The sequence below is a fragment of the Panthera leo genome, chromosome D3, assembly GCF_018350215.1.
Source record: "Panthera leo isolate Ple1 chromosome D3, P.leo_Ple1_pat1.1, whole genome shotgun sequence".
NCBI classification, from domain to species: domain Eukaryota; kingdom Metazoa; phylum Chordata; class Mammalia; order Carnivora; family Felidae; genus Panthera; species Panthera leo.
The window spans coordinates 80,151,397-80,167,847 of record NC_056690.1 but is presented as its reverse complement, the minus strand read 5'-3'; the positions used below and the strand labels follow the sequence as shown (position 1 = coordinate 80,167,847).

Here is a 16,451-nt window from a genome sequence, read left to right as displayed (position 1 = left end):
GAACACTGCTCTCTGCTTAACATAAGCATCTTCAAACATCATCTTCCCTGTTTAAAAACTTTTGATTGCCCCGTGTTACATTAAGTAACGTGACGTTAATGGAAACAGCAAGATATGTGAGGTTTCATGAAGTCCATGCATGTGATATAGGAGAACTGATCGAACCACAGCCAAGCCGAGGTGGATATGACAAACACCCGAGCAACTGAAAATGGAAAAAGGATGGCGGGACAACAGGTGCTCCAAGAGAGGAAGATCTGACCTCGAAAGCATGAAGAAATCGCTCAAGGAATCCTTTCTTAGAAACGACACTCTTTCAGCTTTGTCGTGTAGAAGCCAAATGTGATGTGAGGCTAAAAGGCACTATCGGTTGCTGTTGCTATAAGGTAACACCCGATTATTCATTCTAAGAACAAGCACCTAAATTTTACTGAATAGAAGATAATTTATTTTCATAATTTCATTTTCATATTGCAAGGTAAGACCCCAGTCAAAACTTTATGTCTGCCATTTACTGGAACATTTGTCTCTATTTTAAGTGGGTGCATTAAAAATGTTGGTATTCTTGAGGTGCCTGGTGGCTCAGTTGGTTAAGCATCCGACTCTTGATTTTGGCTCAGGTCATGATCTCACGGTTCACGAGACTGAGCCCCACATCGGGCTCTGCGCTGATAGCACAGAACCTGCTTGGGATTCTCACTCTCTCCCTCTCTCTCTGCCCCTTCCCTGCTCGCTCTCTCTCACCCTCTCGATCTCAAAATAAATATTTTGGGTGATTCAGTTGGTTAAGTGTCTGACTTCAGTTTAGGTCATGATCTCACGGTTCCAGGGTTCGAGCCCTGTGTAGGCCTCTGTGCTGACAGCTCGGAGCCTGGAACCTGCTTCAGATTCTGTGCCTCCCTTTCTCTGCCCCTCCCCCACTCTCAACTTACCTCTCTCTCTCAACAATAAATAAATATTAAAAAATACTTTTTCAATATTTTTTAAAAACGTTGGTATTCTTGGAAAAAGGCAACTCATTCACACCTGATGATCTATCCTGCGTGAACACACAGCCTAAGAGTCATCAGTTCCTGAACCTAGAAAGGTATCTGCTTTCTTTAAGATTACTTTTCAAAAACCAGTGTAGATACAATACCTGTTACTGCTTTCCCTTTTTTCCTATAGTAAACACCAAAGATGACAGCAGCGACTAATGCCACAGATATGAAGAGAAGCAGAATAATTAAACCGGGCAAGTATATCTTGGATTCTGTATTGGAAGAAAATAAGAAAAAGGTGTTAAAGATGGTTTCATATCATTCTCTAGTTATTTTAATTGTTGTTTAAAAACAAAACCCTTTGAATCAAACCCCAGAGTGGAGGACGCTGGTCTGACAGCAGAGAAGAAGGACAGTCCCCAACTCTGATGGCAGGTGTGCAGAGAACACTGACCTCTGGAAGGGGGAAAGTGACTTTGCTGCCAGCCTCACACCTGGCGTCCCTCCGCAAGCCAGCCCAGGGCTGTCTTTAAACATTGCTATTTTAGCACAACTCTAATCATGCTGACCATGCCATCTAGATCCATCTTTGCTTACCAAGAACGACACCTCATTCCCTCCAGCTGGACGGCCTCCGAGGCCAAAGGAAGCCCCTTATCCTATCTCTTTCCAAAGAACAACGTGGCACCAGGGTTCTGCCGGTCGTGAGAACAGAACCATGGCCGTCCTGCGAAGTGTTTCAGGTAGGTCATCTACAACACAATGTGACACAACCATTTCTCCCATCCCTCTTGATCACTTCATTATTAGAACCTTTATATGATGGGTTCTTGGTTTACATGTCCTGGTTTCCAGGACTCCCGCCTCTCCTTTCCTTCTGTCTTGTTAAGAGTAGCTTTTGGGGGCGCCTGGGTGGCGCAGTCGGTTAAGCGTCCGACTTCAGCCAGGTCACGATCTCGCGGTCCGTGAGTTCGAGCCCCGTGTCAGGCTCTGGGCTGATGGCTCGGAGCCCGGAGCCTGCTTCCGATTCTGTGTCTCCCTCTCTCTCTGCCCCTCCCCCGTTCATGCTATGTCTCTCTCTGTCCCAAAAATAAATAAAAAAAGTTGAAAAAAAAAATTAAAAAAAAAAAAAAAAAAAAAGAGTAGCTTTTGGGTTGCCTGGGTGGCTCAGTCGGTTGAGCATCCAACTTCGGCTCAGGTCATGATCTCACGGCCCATGAGTTCAAGCCCCGCGTCAGGCTCTGTGCTGACAGCTCGGAGCCTGGAGCCTGCTTCGGATTCTGTGTCTCCCTCTCTCTCTCTGCCCCTCCCCCGTTCGTGCTCTGTCTTTCTCTCTCTCAAAAAAAAAAAAACAAAAAAACCCAAACATTTAAAAAAAATTGTAACTTTTCATTCCCTCAGTTGTTTCCAATGTTATCTTTAAAATGGTCTTTTTTTAATGCTGCTCTGTGTTAACTCCATGTGCGGAACGCTTAGGTGTCATCCTGTTTCCCAAAATGTCAAACCTAAACCCTTAATTAGCCCCATTAATCTGTGGCCTGGGTTCTCTTGCCTCATTACGAGGGTCTTCCTGCTGTGTGCGCCATCTCCAGTGCTGCCATATCTGGACCCACCTCTGCCCCATGTCACTCCCCTTGGTAACCAGCATCCAGTTGACAAAAGCTGTCAACTTTTCTGTCAAGCTTTGATCACTTAAGCTACTTAAAATTAACTTGATCTACAAAACGTGCCGTATATAACAATAGCGATACTCTAACTCTAGCTGGTGACCAAAATCTCCCACAGACACCCTTACTGTGATCTCCACTATCCTGCCATATTTGGGCATTTTAATTCATGTTTATAGCTCCATTTCTTTTTTCTTTTCTTTCTTTGTTTCTTTCTTTCTATTTTTGCATATATGAATATTTTATTAGTCATCCATTCCAGCAGGAAATTTTCAAGTAAACAACATATGTCGAGTTAGAACACCGACGGAGGTGAAGGGGGACCACAGATAAGATGGGATGAAACTGAGGTGAACCCCTTCAGGCACAGCATGTACTTTGGAAGACATCTAGAAGAGCGGACGAGACTGGGCATATCTATAACCAACCCGCTCTGTTTAAACATACCATTTGGTGGCTTTGTAGACGGCAGAGAAGAACTGCAAACCACATCTGATTTATCGGTCCCATGACGTACTTCCGTCTCTCCGAGAACGCTACAGCTGTGGAGGTAGAATTGGTTAAGTACTCGGTTTCATATTCTTGTTTTTTAAAAAACAACGCTACACAAGGCTCTACTCCACTAGATTGCTAGCTCCTTCAGGAGAAAAACTGAGGTCTTCCTGCACACGGGAATCCCCAGTGCCTGTCACACACTGTAAGGGTGGACAAATGAATGAGCAAAAGTAACCACTGCCAGGGTTCTCTAAGAACTAGTCTGAGACTGTGCTCTGGAAAAGAGCATTGGTGTCTTCAGTAAAGATGCCAAATGGTTCAGTGGCCTTGGCTGAGTGATAAACTTTTGCTGAATGCTTTTTTGAAGCTGAAAACACAAAAAATCTTTTTCAACATAAAACGTGAGTAAGTGGATTAGAAAATAAATATCTAATGAGAATTACTATATTGGGAATTTTTTAGGATTCAATACATGTATTTATATTAGTATTCAATAAAAAGCACACAATGGAAGGACCCAGGGATTCCACTATATATACATATAATTTCACTGCACACACACACACACACACACACACACACGCATTAAGTGCGAAACAGTATATATACACGAGATGATGCACTGAGAATTATTTATTACTGTGACAGACTAGAAACTACTTAAATGGCTATCAAAAGGGAAATTATTAAATAAAATGATGGTATAGCTCTATGGTGAAACACTAGCGACCAAAAGCCACAAAGATCTAAGTCAACAAACATGGAATGAGCTCCCGTTAGCATATATTATGTGAAGAAGCCCAAGATGTGTAGAGTATGCAAACATTTACATGAACAGGAGGCTTCCATATGCACACACACACACACACACACACACACACACATATCTCTGGGCAAATATACCCCCGGTGGTGTGGGGAAGCTGGGAAGCGTGGGAGCGGCGAGGGAATGATAATAAACATCATAAGTCATTCTCAAGTAAATAAGGTTAGAAAAGAGGAAAAAAGAAGCTGCAACTGGAAGTCAAAGATTCGATCCAACTGAATCTAAATAGTACAGAGCTCCTGTCACACATCAAGTTGAAGACCGTGCAGGTGGAGTTTAAAATCAAACTCAGGGCACCTGGGTGGCTCAGCTGGCTAAGCCTCACACTTCGGCTCAGGTCGTGATCTCACAGTCCGTGAGTTCGAGCCCTGTGTCGGGCTCTGTGCCGACAGCTCGGAGCCTGGAGCCTGCTTCGGATTGTGTCTCCTTCTCTCTCTGCCCCTTCCCCACTCATGCTCTCTCTCTCAAAAATGAATAAATGTTAAAAAAAAAATTTTTTTTTAAATAAAATAAAATCAACAAACTCTCTTGGCTCCTCTGTTGTCACTTACTTGGTCCAAGGTTTGCATTTTTCTGTGGAAGAGAAGGCATCTGAGAAGGAGCCCACAAGGCAGGGCTCGCACACTGTGTCCTTGTTGAGCTGCACTGTCAACAAAATGGACAAAAGAACAAACAAAACAAACAGGCACACTTAGAGATCGGCCAGGCTGATGGCCCCGAGGACCCGAGATCAGGAGCCCCGCCAGTGCCTCCAGCCTCCCCACTCCCACTGTCACCACCTACGGCCGATTGCTTTGGTTCGTCCTGGCTGTAGAGGGCCCAGCGTCCCAGAACCGCCCTTAGAAAGGTAACTGGCTCACTGTCAGGCTACTGACATCAGCGTCTGAGTTAGGGACTCATGCTTTGCTGTTCAGAGCCGCTGTCCTGGTCACGTGGGGAGCCTGCTGTCTGCCTTGTTTTAACCAGGCACCTGTCCGATCTCCCCTCTCAGCCTTTTGGGTTCATAGCAGTTTTTGTCTACAAAGGATGGCAGCCTTTTCACAGCTTTTAAGGCAAACTTCCTGTCATGACTCCTGACCAGCTAAATCTTACCAGTCCGAACACTAGAATGTTTGTAACAAGGTTTTCTCTAACAAAAACAGAAACAAAAGCAACCCTTCCCCAAAAAACCCTACGGATCCTACGGATCTCCTTCTCTTAAACTAAGAGTTGGTAGCAAATGTTTTCTAAAAAGGGCCATACAGTAAATATATTAGGCTTTGCAGGCCTTCTGATCTCTGTAATTACTTGTAGCATGAAAATACCATAGACAATATGTTAAAAAAAAAACAACAACAACAACAAAGATATGGCTGTGTTCCAATAAAACTCTATTTACACAAACACAGTGGTGGGATGGAGTTTGGACCCCTGCCTTAATCCATGGCAGTTCAGGCAGAAATTGGTTGTGGTTAGGAAGCCTTCTTCAGATCTCTAACATTCCTCATCAACTGTGTTATCAAAATAGGAAATATCTCCAATTTCCTAGGTCTATTATCCTTACTGTAACTGACACGTGATGACCCTTTGGTAATTCCAATAAAGAAGCACATTGGTGGAGCGCCTGGGTGGCTCAGTTGGTTAAGCATCGACTTTTGATTTTGGCTCAGATCATGATCTCAGAGTCGTAGGTTCGAGCCACGCTCAGCCTGGAGCCTACTTGGGATTCTTTCTCCCTCTCTGCTCCTCCCCGCGCTCCCCTCCCCTCCCCCAATCAACCAATCAATGAACATTGGCTACTATGTGATATCATAATCAGGCAATCAGTGCCAAAATCACAATTTACTCTTAAAGCAGTTAATTTACGCTTGAAAGCACTTCTGTGATTTATTTTCATAAATAAGGCATTAAAATAATAAATTGCACTTTCTTTGTCCAAAGTTAAATGGGAAGTACATTCTTGATTTCTGTAATTGCCTCAATAAGTAGGGTACCCCAAAGGATACAAAAATGCTGATTTGAAGGGGCACATGCATCCCAATGTTCATAGCAACACTGTCAACAATAGCCACACTAAGAAAGAGCCTGAATGTCCATCGACTGATGAATGAATAAAGAAGATGTGGTTTATATATACAGTGGAATATCACTGGGCAATCAAAAAGAATGAAATCCTGCCATTTGCTACAACGTTGTTGGAACTACAGTGTATTATGCTAAGTGAAATAAGTCAGAGAAAGACAAATATCATATGATTTCACTCAAATGTGGAATTTAAGAAACACAACAGATGAACATAGGAGAAGGGAAGGAAAAACAAGATAAAAACAGAGAGGGAGGCAAACATAAGAGACTCTTAAATCCAGAGAACAAACTGAGGGCTGATGGGGTGGGGGGGGGGGGAGGGGGAGGATGGGTGATGGGCATTAACGAGGGCACTTATTGGAATGAGCACTAGGTGAGAAATGTAAGAGATGAATCACTGGGCTCCACTCCTGCAACCATTATTACACTATATGTTAACTAACTTTGACTGAAATTAAAAAAAAAATGTAATTATTAATAATTAATCTAATAATACCCTAATCTAGTAATTTGATTCACTTTGAAATGATATTAACAGAAGCCCAGTTAACATCTAGTTGCTCACATTAATTCAGACAGCTTTGAAAAATATTAACACACTCTAGAAGAGTAACCCTTAGAAACAAAGAGACTTCCTAAGGAGCCACAAGTCACACATGGCTTTAAGGGCATTAAACCCAAGCACTGGACTCTCACATCTACTATTTGAAACAACTGACCTGCCAGAGGCATCCTATAGGTTCTCCTTTCCTCTTTCCCTGGACACAATCACACTTTGCCCACTTTACAAAAGAAGGCAGGCTGCTTACCCGCTCCAAATCCTGCTCCGGTGCTAAACCTCTGAGATGCCAAAACAAAACAAAACAACATAACAAATCGAAATATCGGTAATGGCAAAACGCCTGCATTCAGTGTCTGCCTTTTCTTGTCTGTCGAGGGCAAAATGTGAGTGTGACAACAGAATGGGGTATCTGGGACCAGGGTGAGTTGTTCAGAATTCAAATACACTGCAAGGTAGGGCACGAGGGAGATTTTCATTCACCCACTTCACCCCCTCCATCCTCCACCTATTTTCAGAGAAAGCACCATTTCCAAAGGAATACGGCGGAGACAACATCCATCAAAGAAAAGGCACCTTTTCTCATGCAGGTGGCAAACTTGTGGGAAGGCTCTGGGCCTTGTCTTAGAATCAAATTCAAAAGGGAGTTGGTTGTCATAGGGAGATTTTTTTTTTTTTCAATTTGTTTAAAGAGATTAAAAAAAATTTTTTTTTTTTTACATTTATTTGTTTTTGAAGGACAGAGAGAGACAGAGCACAAGTGGGGAAGGGACAGAGAAAGAAGGAGACACAGAATCCAAAGTAGGCTCCAGGCTCCGAGCTGTCAGCACAGAACCTGACGCGGGGCTCGAACTCACAAACCGTGAGATCCTGACCTAAGCCGAAGTCAGATGCTTAACCTACTGAGCCACCCAGGTTCCCCAGATTTATTTTGATAATTAAAAAAAAAAAAATCAAGTCAGACTTTTTCCAAGAGAAAGCCCATCTGGTTCAGTTGATACATTTGGTAAAAAGGACGGACTGGACCAGTGTGACTGATGGACATTTTCTTCCACAGGAATTGAAATGAATAGCATCTTAATTCTTCTAATCCTGTCCAAGTCTTCTGGGTTAAAACAAGTTGCCTCTAAACGAAAGATCAACAGATATGAAGAATCATTTGTTACATCTTGAAAAAACTGCTTTGGGGTGCTTTCCAGAGGTCAGGGCAGTAAATAACTCTAAGAAATACTTTTCTGTCAAGAAGATATCTATTTCTGGGGCACCTGGGTGGCTCAGTCGGTTAAGCGTGGGCCTTCAGCTCAGGTCATGATCTCACAGTTTGTGAGTTTGAGCCCTGCGTCAGGCTCTGTGCTGACAGCTCGGAGCCTGGGGCCTGCTTTGGATTCTGCGTCTCCTCCCCCCCCACCCTCTGCCCCTCCCTCCCTCTCTCTATAAAATAAATAAACATTAAAATTTTTTTTAAAGGAGATATCTATTTCTTTACTTTTAACAAAATTGAAAACACAACTGAGTTCTTAACTGAGATATCATTAAAAATACCTTTGAGGGGCACCCTGGTGGCTCAGTCAGTTGAGCGTCTGACTTTGGCTCAGGTCATGATCTTGCTGTTGGCGAGTTCAAGCCCTACAAGGGGCTCAGTGGTGTCAGCACCGAGCCTGCTTCAGATCTTCTGTCTCCCTCTCTCTCTGCCCCTACCCTGCTTGCGTGCACACGCACTCTCTCTTAAAAATAAATAAACATTCAAAAACCTCAGACATCTTTTCATGTCACACCATTCTGAGGCCTGGACATATAACTAAGAAAGTGTTGAAAGAACGGATACTTGTCTAACAGAAGGTTTCCTTAGCCATTTAGTGATTTATGGGACCAAGTTTCTCAGCACTTGGTGGAAATAGAATTAATGTTGAATTCTGTTGCATTTTAGCAATAAATAATAGCCAACCATGAATATTAGAATAAGAAAAATTCCACTCATTAAGTTCATAAAGTTTTTACAATCATATCAAAATATATTTTTGACAATCGGGTAATAACTGTAAAAACAATTTAGTCCAGAAGTGTTTTTAACTCTTAGAACCTTGAGTCACGGGAAATTTTTAAAAATTACAATCTCTAATCTATGTACATTTGTGATGTGAAAGTCTATGAAAAGGTGATTCGTAAAAGCCCTCCAAGCATAAAAATACATTAGGATAAAATTTTATGGGGAAAGTGAAACGGATACAAATCAGAGGAGGGAAAAGAACTGTGTAAAACTTCCAAGAGCGAAGGACGATTAGTGCATTTTTAAAAGGATGATGATGCTATCAAATTGCTATGCTGTTTAGATGCCACTGAATTCCATTTTTAAAAGTGTTACTGCTGTTATAATTCCTTGGAAACTAATTCCTTAGCAACTCTTTACATTGGCAATAAAAAAATGTTAGCTGCCAACCTAAAAATATGCCAGGGGCGCATGGTTTTTCAAAAGCCTTCTAAGGGGTTGCACCAGATTTTTAAAAAGGGTCTGCGCTACCCCTGCCCGCCTAAGCGGGGATCCCAAGGTGTCCCGGATGGAGCCTTCGGTGGAGCGCCCCGCACCCACATTTCCCTGGACGAGGTTAACCTGGCCCTGCTCAAGGGGGCCCCCAAGCTACTCCCGTGCCACCTGCTTCCTCGGAGCGGGAATGATGCAGAGACACCTCTCAGAGCCTGCTCCGGCCCCCGCGGGAGAGCCCGCCTGACGCATGAACCAAACCCCTACCCGGGTGCTGCGCGCCAAAGCCCGGGGCGCACTCGGCGTTGCGGCGACAGCAGTCACAGTCCGCGCTCCAGTGGTAGCCGGCCGTGCAGGCGCAGCGCCGCGGGGCCGTCCGGTTGCCGGGTTCCACGGCCACCAGGGCCTTGCCTGCGGGAGACAGAGACACAGCTGCTCACCTTCCACCTTAGGGCAACCCTGCAACACGGGGACGTGGCACCTGCCTGGCTCCCCGCAAATGCATCACTGGGGCCTGGGTTTTCCGGAACTACCAAGCTCCCCCTTCCAGTGCTTTCACTAAAACAGCCCAGCAGGGTTCTCTCTCTCTCTCTCTCTCTCTCTCTCTCTCTCTCTCTCTCTCTCTCTCTCTCTCTCAATAATTAAGAGTCTTGTGAGTTTTTTTTTTTTTTTTTTAATGTTCATTTATTTTTGAGACAGAGAGAGAGAGGGCATGAGTGGGGGAAGGGCAGAGAGAGCGGGAGACAGGATCCCAAGCAGGCTTCCCTCTCTGAGACCATGACAGGAGCCAAAGTCCGATGCTTGCTTAACTGATTGAGCCACCCAGGCACTCCGAGTCTTGGAATTTTTTTTTAAAGGCAATTTTCATAGTAGTGACAGCACTAAGAACCGGGGAATTATGATTATTGTCTATTTTGGCTAATGCAAAATAGATTTCACAGCTGCTTAATTTTTAGTGAATTCAAATGTGATCAATAGTCTTAACACTAATGCCAGATTGAACCTAAGAGAACAGGGATCTGGACACCGGGGATTCATCTTGGGATCCTGCAGGACCACAAGATTATTCAGAGCTGTGAAAACAGGGGTCACAGTGTAATTAGAGAAGTGTGATGCGTAATTAGAGAATGCATTACAGAAGTCGAGCCTCATGACATACTTGGAAGTTAATCTCCCCCAAATACTCAGGGCAATCTGTTTGGTACTTGTCTCTTTTCTCACAACACATTGCAAAGTGCTCCTCTTCTTAACCCAAAGCTGCCCTTTCCACTTTTTGTGGAAGAGAAGTCAGGCTTATACAAGGCCATCTCCATTTGGTGATTCATATTTGCCATTTCACCCACTCGCCAAAATTTCATTGTAACCCCCACCTCAGTACTCCTGGCACCTTTGCGGTCATTCTTGGACACATGCAGAACAGTGGAAATTTCAAGCCACTGGCCAGACATGCGTGCTCTCAGCTGAGGTCAAGCAAAGTCCCACTCTGCCTTCTTGTGCCTACTGGAATCAAGTGTCCTTTTTGTGGTCTATTTAGTGTCCCATTTTTGGCATTTCTGTGCTTTTTGTTAGTGATGCCATTGCTTAAAATGGCCCACAGTCATTGTGCACAAGTGCCATTTGGTATTTCCAGGCCCCTCAAGAAGGCTGTGATGTGTCTCATGGAGAAGATATATGTTAAGATAAACTTTGTCCAGGCATGAATTTCAGCACTGTTGGTTGTAAGTTCAATGTTAATGAATCAGAATATTTATTAAGGTGTCTTTAAACAGAAACACACATAAAACAAGGTTAAACATGGATCAGTTAACAAAGATGTTGTGACCAGAGGCCCCCAGGAACCTAACCCTGTATTTCCCCTAGGAGCAGTGGTTCAGTATTTGCTAGTTCATTTTTTGTGATGACTTTATAGAACATTGATGTTATTCTGTGAATAACAGGAATCAACCTGCATACACACACACACACACACACACACACACACACACGATATAATACGATATTATTTGAAACAGACTTTAGGACCCTATAGGACCCCATCTCACCTGGCCTGTCCAAATAGCCTTACTTATACTGAGTACTTATAGAAGTTTGTTTTGGACAGATTGTGGGTCCTCTCAGAATTCATGTTGTAATCCTAACCCCCAGGGTGATGGTACTAAGAAGTGCAGCCTTCGGGAGGTGGTTAGGCCATGAGGTTGGAGACACATGAGTGGATTAGTGCCTCTGTACAAAAGCAGACAGCTTCCTTCCTCTGTTCTCCACCATATGGAGACACGGCAAGAAAATCTTGAAATCCTGAAGAGGGCACTCACCAAGAACCCAACCATGCTGGCACCCCCATCTCCCACTTCCAGCCTCCAGAACTGGGAGAAATAAAGGTCTGTTGTTTGAGCCACTCAGTCTGTGCTATTCTGTTAGAGAAGCCCAAGTTCCAGCCCTCAGGGAGGGGATGTTTCCTATTCCCATTCTTTTTAGACCCGAGCATGGAGAACCTGAGAAATCTTCCTGCCTCCCTCCTGTGTCCGCTCTGCTCCCCGGGGCCCAGGTCAGTTGTATAGCACCAAGGCCAATCTGCATAAACATGTGCCTAATGCCACAACATACATGGACAAGGATCACTTCCTTGGAAAATTCTAATTCCATGACCCACTCAAATGTGAGTGCATGTAAGCCGGTGTGGTGATGAAAAATTTTGACGTTATTTTTAAGTATCTTAATGTACCAGGTTTGGGGCTTTAATTGACTTTGGCAGCAGACAGAATGAATCTTTATTTCCAAGAGACAGCAGTGAGTCAAGGTCATTACTAAGCAGTGGGAAAGAAAACAAGACTTGATCAGATGCTTCTGCTCAGTGGAGTTTCCATGTTACCTTTTGCGGCCAAAATCTGCCAGCTGTCTCTAACACATTAGAAAATTATGACATTTAAAAAAAATACTTCTCTCCTAATTCTGTCCACTGAAAAGAACCTATAAACAAGGATCAGTCTGGTAACAGTGAACCTCACTGGCACCCAGAGTGAGGTCGCTGAATAAGATGTTCCTCTGGATGCAGTCAGGAATTCTTAAAGAAATGGCTGGTTTGAGGTTCAAAGTAGGAAATGTCCAAGATGAGCCTGGAGGCAAGGGGAGCTCTTAAAGTCACCTGGGGTCATAGCAAAGACTGAGTGGCCAGCGGGAGGAGGTAAGATAATCTGAGCACCCATACAACTAGTAACTGCAATAGATTAAAATACCTCAAATATGTCTAAATGGCTGCGTTCGTAATATTCATACAAATCCTTTGGAGAAGCTTGGTGATCTAGGCATTATTTTGAAAAGTGGTAAATAAAGTTACAAGCATTCATTCTGCCTTTCCTGTATATACTGTAATTCAGGGTAACAATTAGTTGAGGAGGGAAGCTTCTCCAACTGTAATGAAGAAGGAGTGATAGAGGTCACGTTTCTACAGCTCCTAATGAAAATGGATCGAGGCCATGATGGTCGACTGCCGCTCATATCACAAGAGAGGTAAGCAGCTAGCTACTATATGATCCCTGCATCATGCCAACTATGAAGTAGTTTTGCAAAACAAACAAAAAAACAAACAAACAAACAAACAAACAAACAAAAATACCCAGCTTTTCATGAGCCTTCTAGACCTAACAATCGCTTTGCAGGAAATAGAAGAGACAGAAAAATCTGTTAAATGACACAAAGGGAATGCAACCAGCAGAAATCAGACTGTGGAAACTTCACAGGATTACAAAGATGGTTTCTGCAACAGAGAAACTAAATGGAAAAGAAAAAAAAAAAAGGCAAAGGAACCTCTAGGTCAAGACTAAAGGGACATATTTTGATCCTGATTCCTACAATTAAACTATAATTAACATTTTTTTTGAGTCAAAATAAAAAAAAATTAGCAGTCTGATAGGGAGATCAAACTGTATAGTAAGACACTTACTTTTCAGGAAGAAAAGTAAGAACTTACGGTTCAGGAAGAAGACTTGAGAGTCAGATCTGGCTTTGAGTCCTGCTTCTCATTTGTTAACCTTAGAAAAGTCACCCAACCTCTCCTGGTCTCAATTATATTCGAACAAAAGTTTGACATGAAGGGATGCCTGGGTGGCTCAGCTGGTTAAGTGTCCAACTCTTGATTTTAACTCAGGCCACGATCCTACGGTTTGTGGGATTGAGCCCCGCGTTGGGCTCCGTGCTGAGCGTGGTGCCTGCTGGGGATTCTCTCCCTCTCTCTTAAAAAAAAAAATATGTTCTAAATGAAGAATGTTCACACAATGCTTCGGGATCTGAAGCACTTGCTTCTCGGGGTCCAAGGTCAAAGCTTCTCCCTATGCCCCCAAAAGAGATAGCACCACCGTATCAAAAATATCACTTATTCACACTTGCCGCTGATATGCCTGACATACCTGAGTCGCAGACTTTATGCAGTAAGCATTTGTCTTCTTCATTCCAGGTGTCTAAGTACTCGTCCGGGCCACACGGCAGGCATACGCTCTCCGAGGTAGTAGTGCATTTAGAAGACATGTACTTTCCTTAATTTAGGAGAGAAAAAAATGCACCAATTGAAAATACCCCCCCCCAAAGAAAAATAACAACAAAAATACACCAATCTATTGGACCATTTAAAGGACTGTGATCCCAGGAAGTCCCCTAATACAGTAGGATACAAGGGATGAGGCCACGTATCAGTGATGGGCTCTCAGGCATCCCAGCTGGCTAAAACAGCCTCTCCTAGGTTTGCTGTGCTCAAGGTGAGCAGCCTTTTAGCTCATCTAAGTAAAACATCATCCTTTCCACCCTACATCTCTGCTGACCAGGGAAAAGGAGGATGGTTTTCTAACAGGTAACTGTAGAACTTGAGGGGTTCCCTGGGGGCTAAACAAGAATTTCACCTTACCCCTACCCTCCCATCTCCAAAATCCCCTCTGCTGTCAGAGAGGATTAAGCTCTGGAGACTTAACTTCTTTTGTTCTACATATACTGGGGGCTCACAGGTAACTCAGTTTGACTAAACAGTACTACACACACACACACACACACACACACACACGCATGCACACACATGCACGCACACGCACACACATGCATGCATGCTCACAAAAATCACCAGCTCTTGCTCTGCACATCTGAAAAATATTTACATCTTGAATATCTAAAGGATCCTCTTGTAATGTAACCGCGGTTTCTAGAACAATGAATGAGTGAGGACCCCACGGACTTGGGGCTTTACTGAGGCTGTAGAAACACTTGGCCACAATCTGGCAGAGCAACTATGGGGGAGAGGTAACCGGTCCGCCTTCTGCCCCTCAGCAGGTGCGTGGGGAGAAGGTTTAATAGGGTGTAGGCAATTTTCAGCAGCAACAATTCCAGTATGGTACCTCCCCCCCCCCAATTTTCTGTAAAATACTTTTAAAGAAGAGTTGCATTTTGTATGTTGTAAGTTTGAATTGCAAAGTGCTAAAATATGGTTTTTAAAACCATGGTTTCTCAAGAAACAGCGTTTTAGAAAACTGTGTTCCAGAATAAATTAAGTACCAGTTTCTGCAATTGCCTTTGATTTTTAAGTGATTTTATCTATTGAGAGAAAGGTTTTTGTCTTCAGGGTGACACACAGTGCTACCTGCCACTGCCATAAAAAGTCGATCCAATTTCTTTCTTTTTTTTTTTTTTTAATCTGGCAGGATAGAAGTTATTCCTTGGATTAAGAAATAAATGAGAGCTCCACCCGCTTTTGAGGGGCAAGGAAAGGTGACTCAGACACACAAACCTGGTTCACATTTATGACAGCATCGTCCAAAACGCTCATAATGCCTCTCATGGGTACATGGAGGGGTGATCTGAAAAGTCACCTGCAAAGGAAATTGACACCAGGTAGAGATTTTGCACAAGTCCTTTCTGGATACAACAAAAAGTGGATCACCAAATTCCATTTCTGACAAGCCTAAGAAGACACCATCAACAGTCCTGAAACTGCTCTTTGTGATACCGCCTCCCTGCAATGCCACTTCCCTATATTAGCACATTCCCCACTAAGAATGTACGAAACCAGTCGGTACTGGCGTTAAAACCCATTTAAGCATTTAAAACTATTCCAGTTATGCTCATGGTAATATGATGGATTACGGTCACATGGTGGGCAGATACATGCTCGGCAACTTTGGTCATAAAACCGTAGAACATAAGGAGGCCCCTTAATATTCATATTGTCCACAAGGGATGTCAAATTTGGTCTTACAGATTTTCTCTGAGTTTTTTTTAAGCTTATTTATTTTGAGAGAGAGAGAGAGAGAGAGAGCACGCGCATGTGGGGCAGAGAGAGAGGAAGAGAGAGAGAATCCCAAGCAGGCTCCATACCATCAGCATAGAGCCTGATGCGGGGCTTGAACTCATGAACCATGAGATCATGACCTGAGCGAAAATCAAGAGTCGGATGCCTAACCGACTGAGCCACCCAGGCAGCCCAGACATTCTCTGAGCTTTAAAAGATGTTTAGGGGCACCTGGGTGGCTCAGTTGGTTAAGCAACTGACTTCGGCTCAGGTCATGATCTCACAGTTCGTGGGTTCGAGCCCTGCATCGGGCTCTGTGCTGACAGCTCGGAGCCTGGAGCCTGCTTCGGATTCTCCCTCTCTCTGCCCCTCCCCCACGTGTGCTCTTCTCTGTCTCTGTCTCTCTCTCTCAAAAATAAAAAAAATTAAAAAAAAAAGATGTTTAATACTGCTTACCTCTTAGAATTGAAACACACAGAGAATTTTTTAAGTGGGACAACAATGAGTTACAGGAACACTGCAGGGTTGGAGCTCTGGGTCCTGCGGCCTGCTGGCTGAGAGGATCCCCCCCGCCCCCCCGCAACTGGCCGCTTAAGCTTTTTGAGCCTCTGTTTCCTTTCTGTACAATTCTAGATACAATTTCCAGATCTGCCCATCTACGTAAAACAAAACAAAAAGCCAAGTCCCCTGCAATCACTCAGAGATTCTTATCACTTTGCCACAGGAAAGCTCCTTCTGCATCAGCTTTCTCAGTGTGCAAGAAACACCACCACAGTCCTGTCGACAGGCAGGCAGGTCAGAAACAGAACGGTGTGGCACAACAACTGGATTTGGCTCAAAAGTCACCAAAGGCTGCACGCCTGCTGGGGCTCAGGGATCCGAAGTTACAAACCCTACCCTCAAGGGGCTTATACACACCGGCGTGCGTCCCCCGCAGAGGCAGATCCTGCCTCAGCCTGAGAAGGCCAGGGAGGGTGTCCTAAGGACTCTGATAAGTGAGCTCAGTCTTAAAGGATACGTAGAGATGGGCCAGATGAGAGAAAAGGAACTGGCAGGGGGAGGTAGGGAGAGGGAGGAAGGGAGAGAACTTAGAACAGTTCTGAGGCCTAAAATGGCG

General features: G+C 43.9%; 1 protein-coding gene across 3 annotated transcripts in view; it reads right to left on the bottom strand.

Moving 5' to 3' along the window:
* TNFRSF11A (TNF receptor superfamily member 11a) overlaps nucleotides 1-15,081 on the bottom strand; it is a 31,995-nt gene extending 16,914 nt beyond the window's left edge. Inside the window, exons 1-6 of one of the 3 annotated variants that reach the window (XM_042910421.1) lie at nucleotides 14,834-15,081; nucleotides 13,473-13,598; nucleotides 9,337-9,480; nucleotides 4,519-4,612; nucleotides 3,095-3,189; nucleotides 1,139-1,252 (exon numbers count right to left, since the gene is read on the bottom strand). In XM_042910421.1, coding sequence (XP_042766355.1) covers nucleotides 1,139-1,252; nucleotides 3,095-3,189; nucleotides 4,519-4,612; nucleotides 9,337-9,480; nucleotides 13,473-13,598; nucleotides 14,834-14,996 — 736 coding nt within the window. In that variant the 5' untranslated portion in view covers nucleotides 14,997-15,081. Of the gene's footprint in view, nucleotides 1-1,138; nucleotides 1,253-3,094; nucleotides 3,190-4,518; nucleotides 4,613-9,336; nucleotides 9,481-13,472; nucleotides 13,599-14,833 lie in introns of those variants that run through there. The other 2 variants (XM_042910422.1, XM_042910423.1) reach the window with 2 other exon arrangements.
* Nucleotides 15,082-16,451: the final 1,370 nt, after the last annotated feature.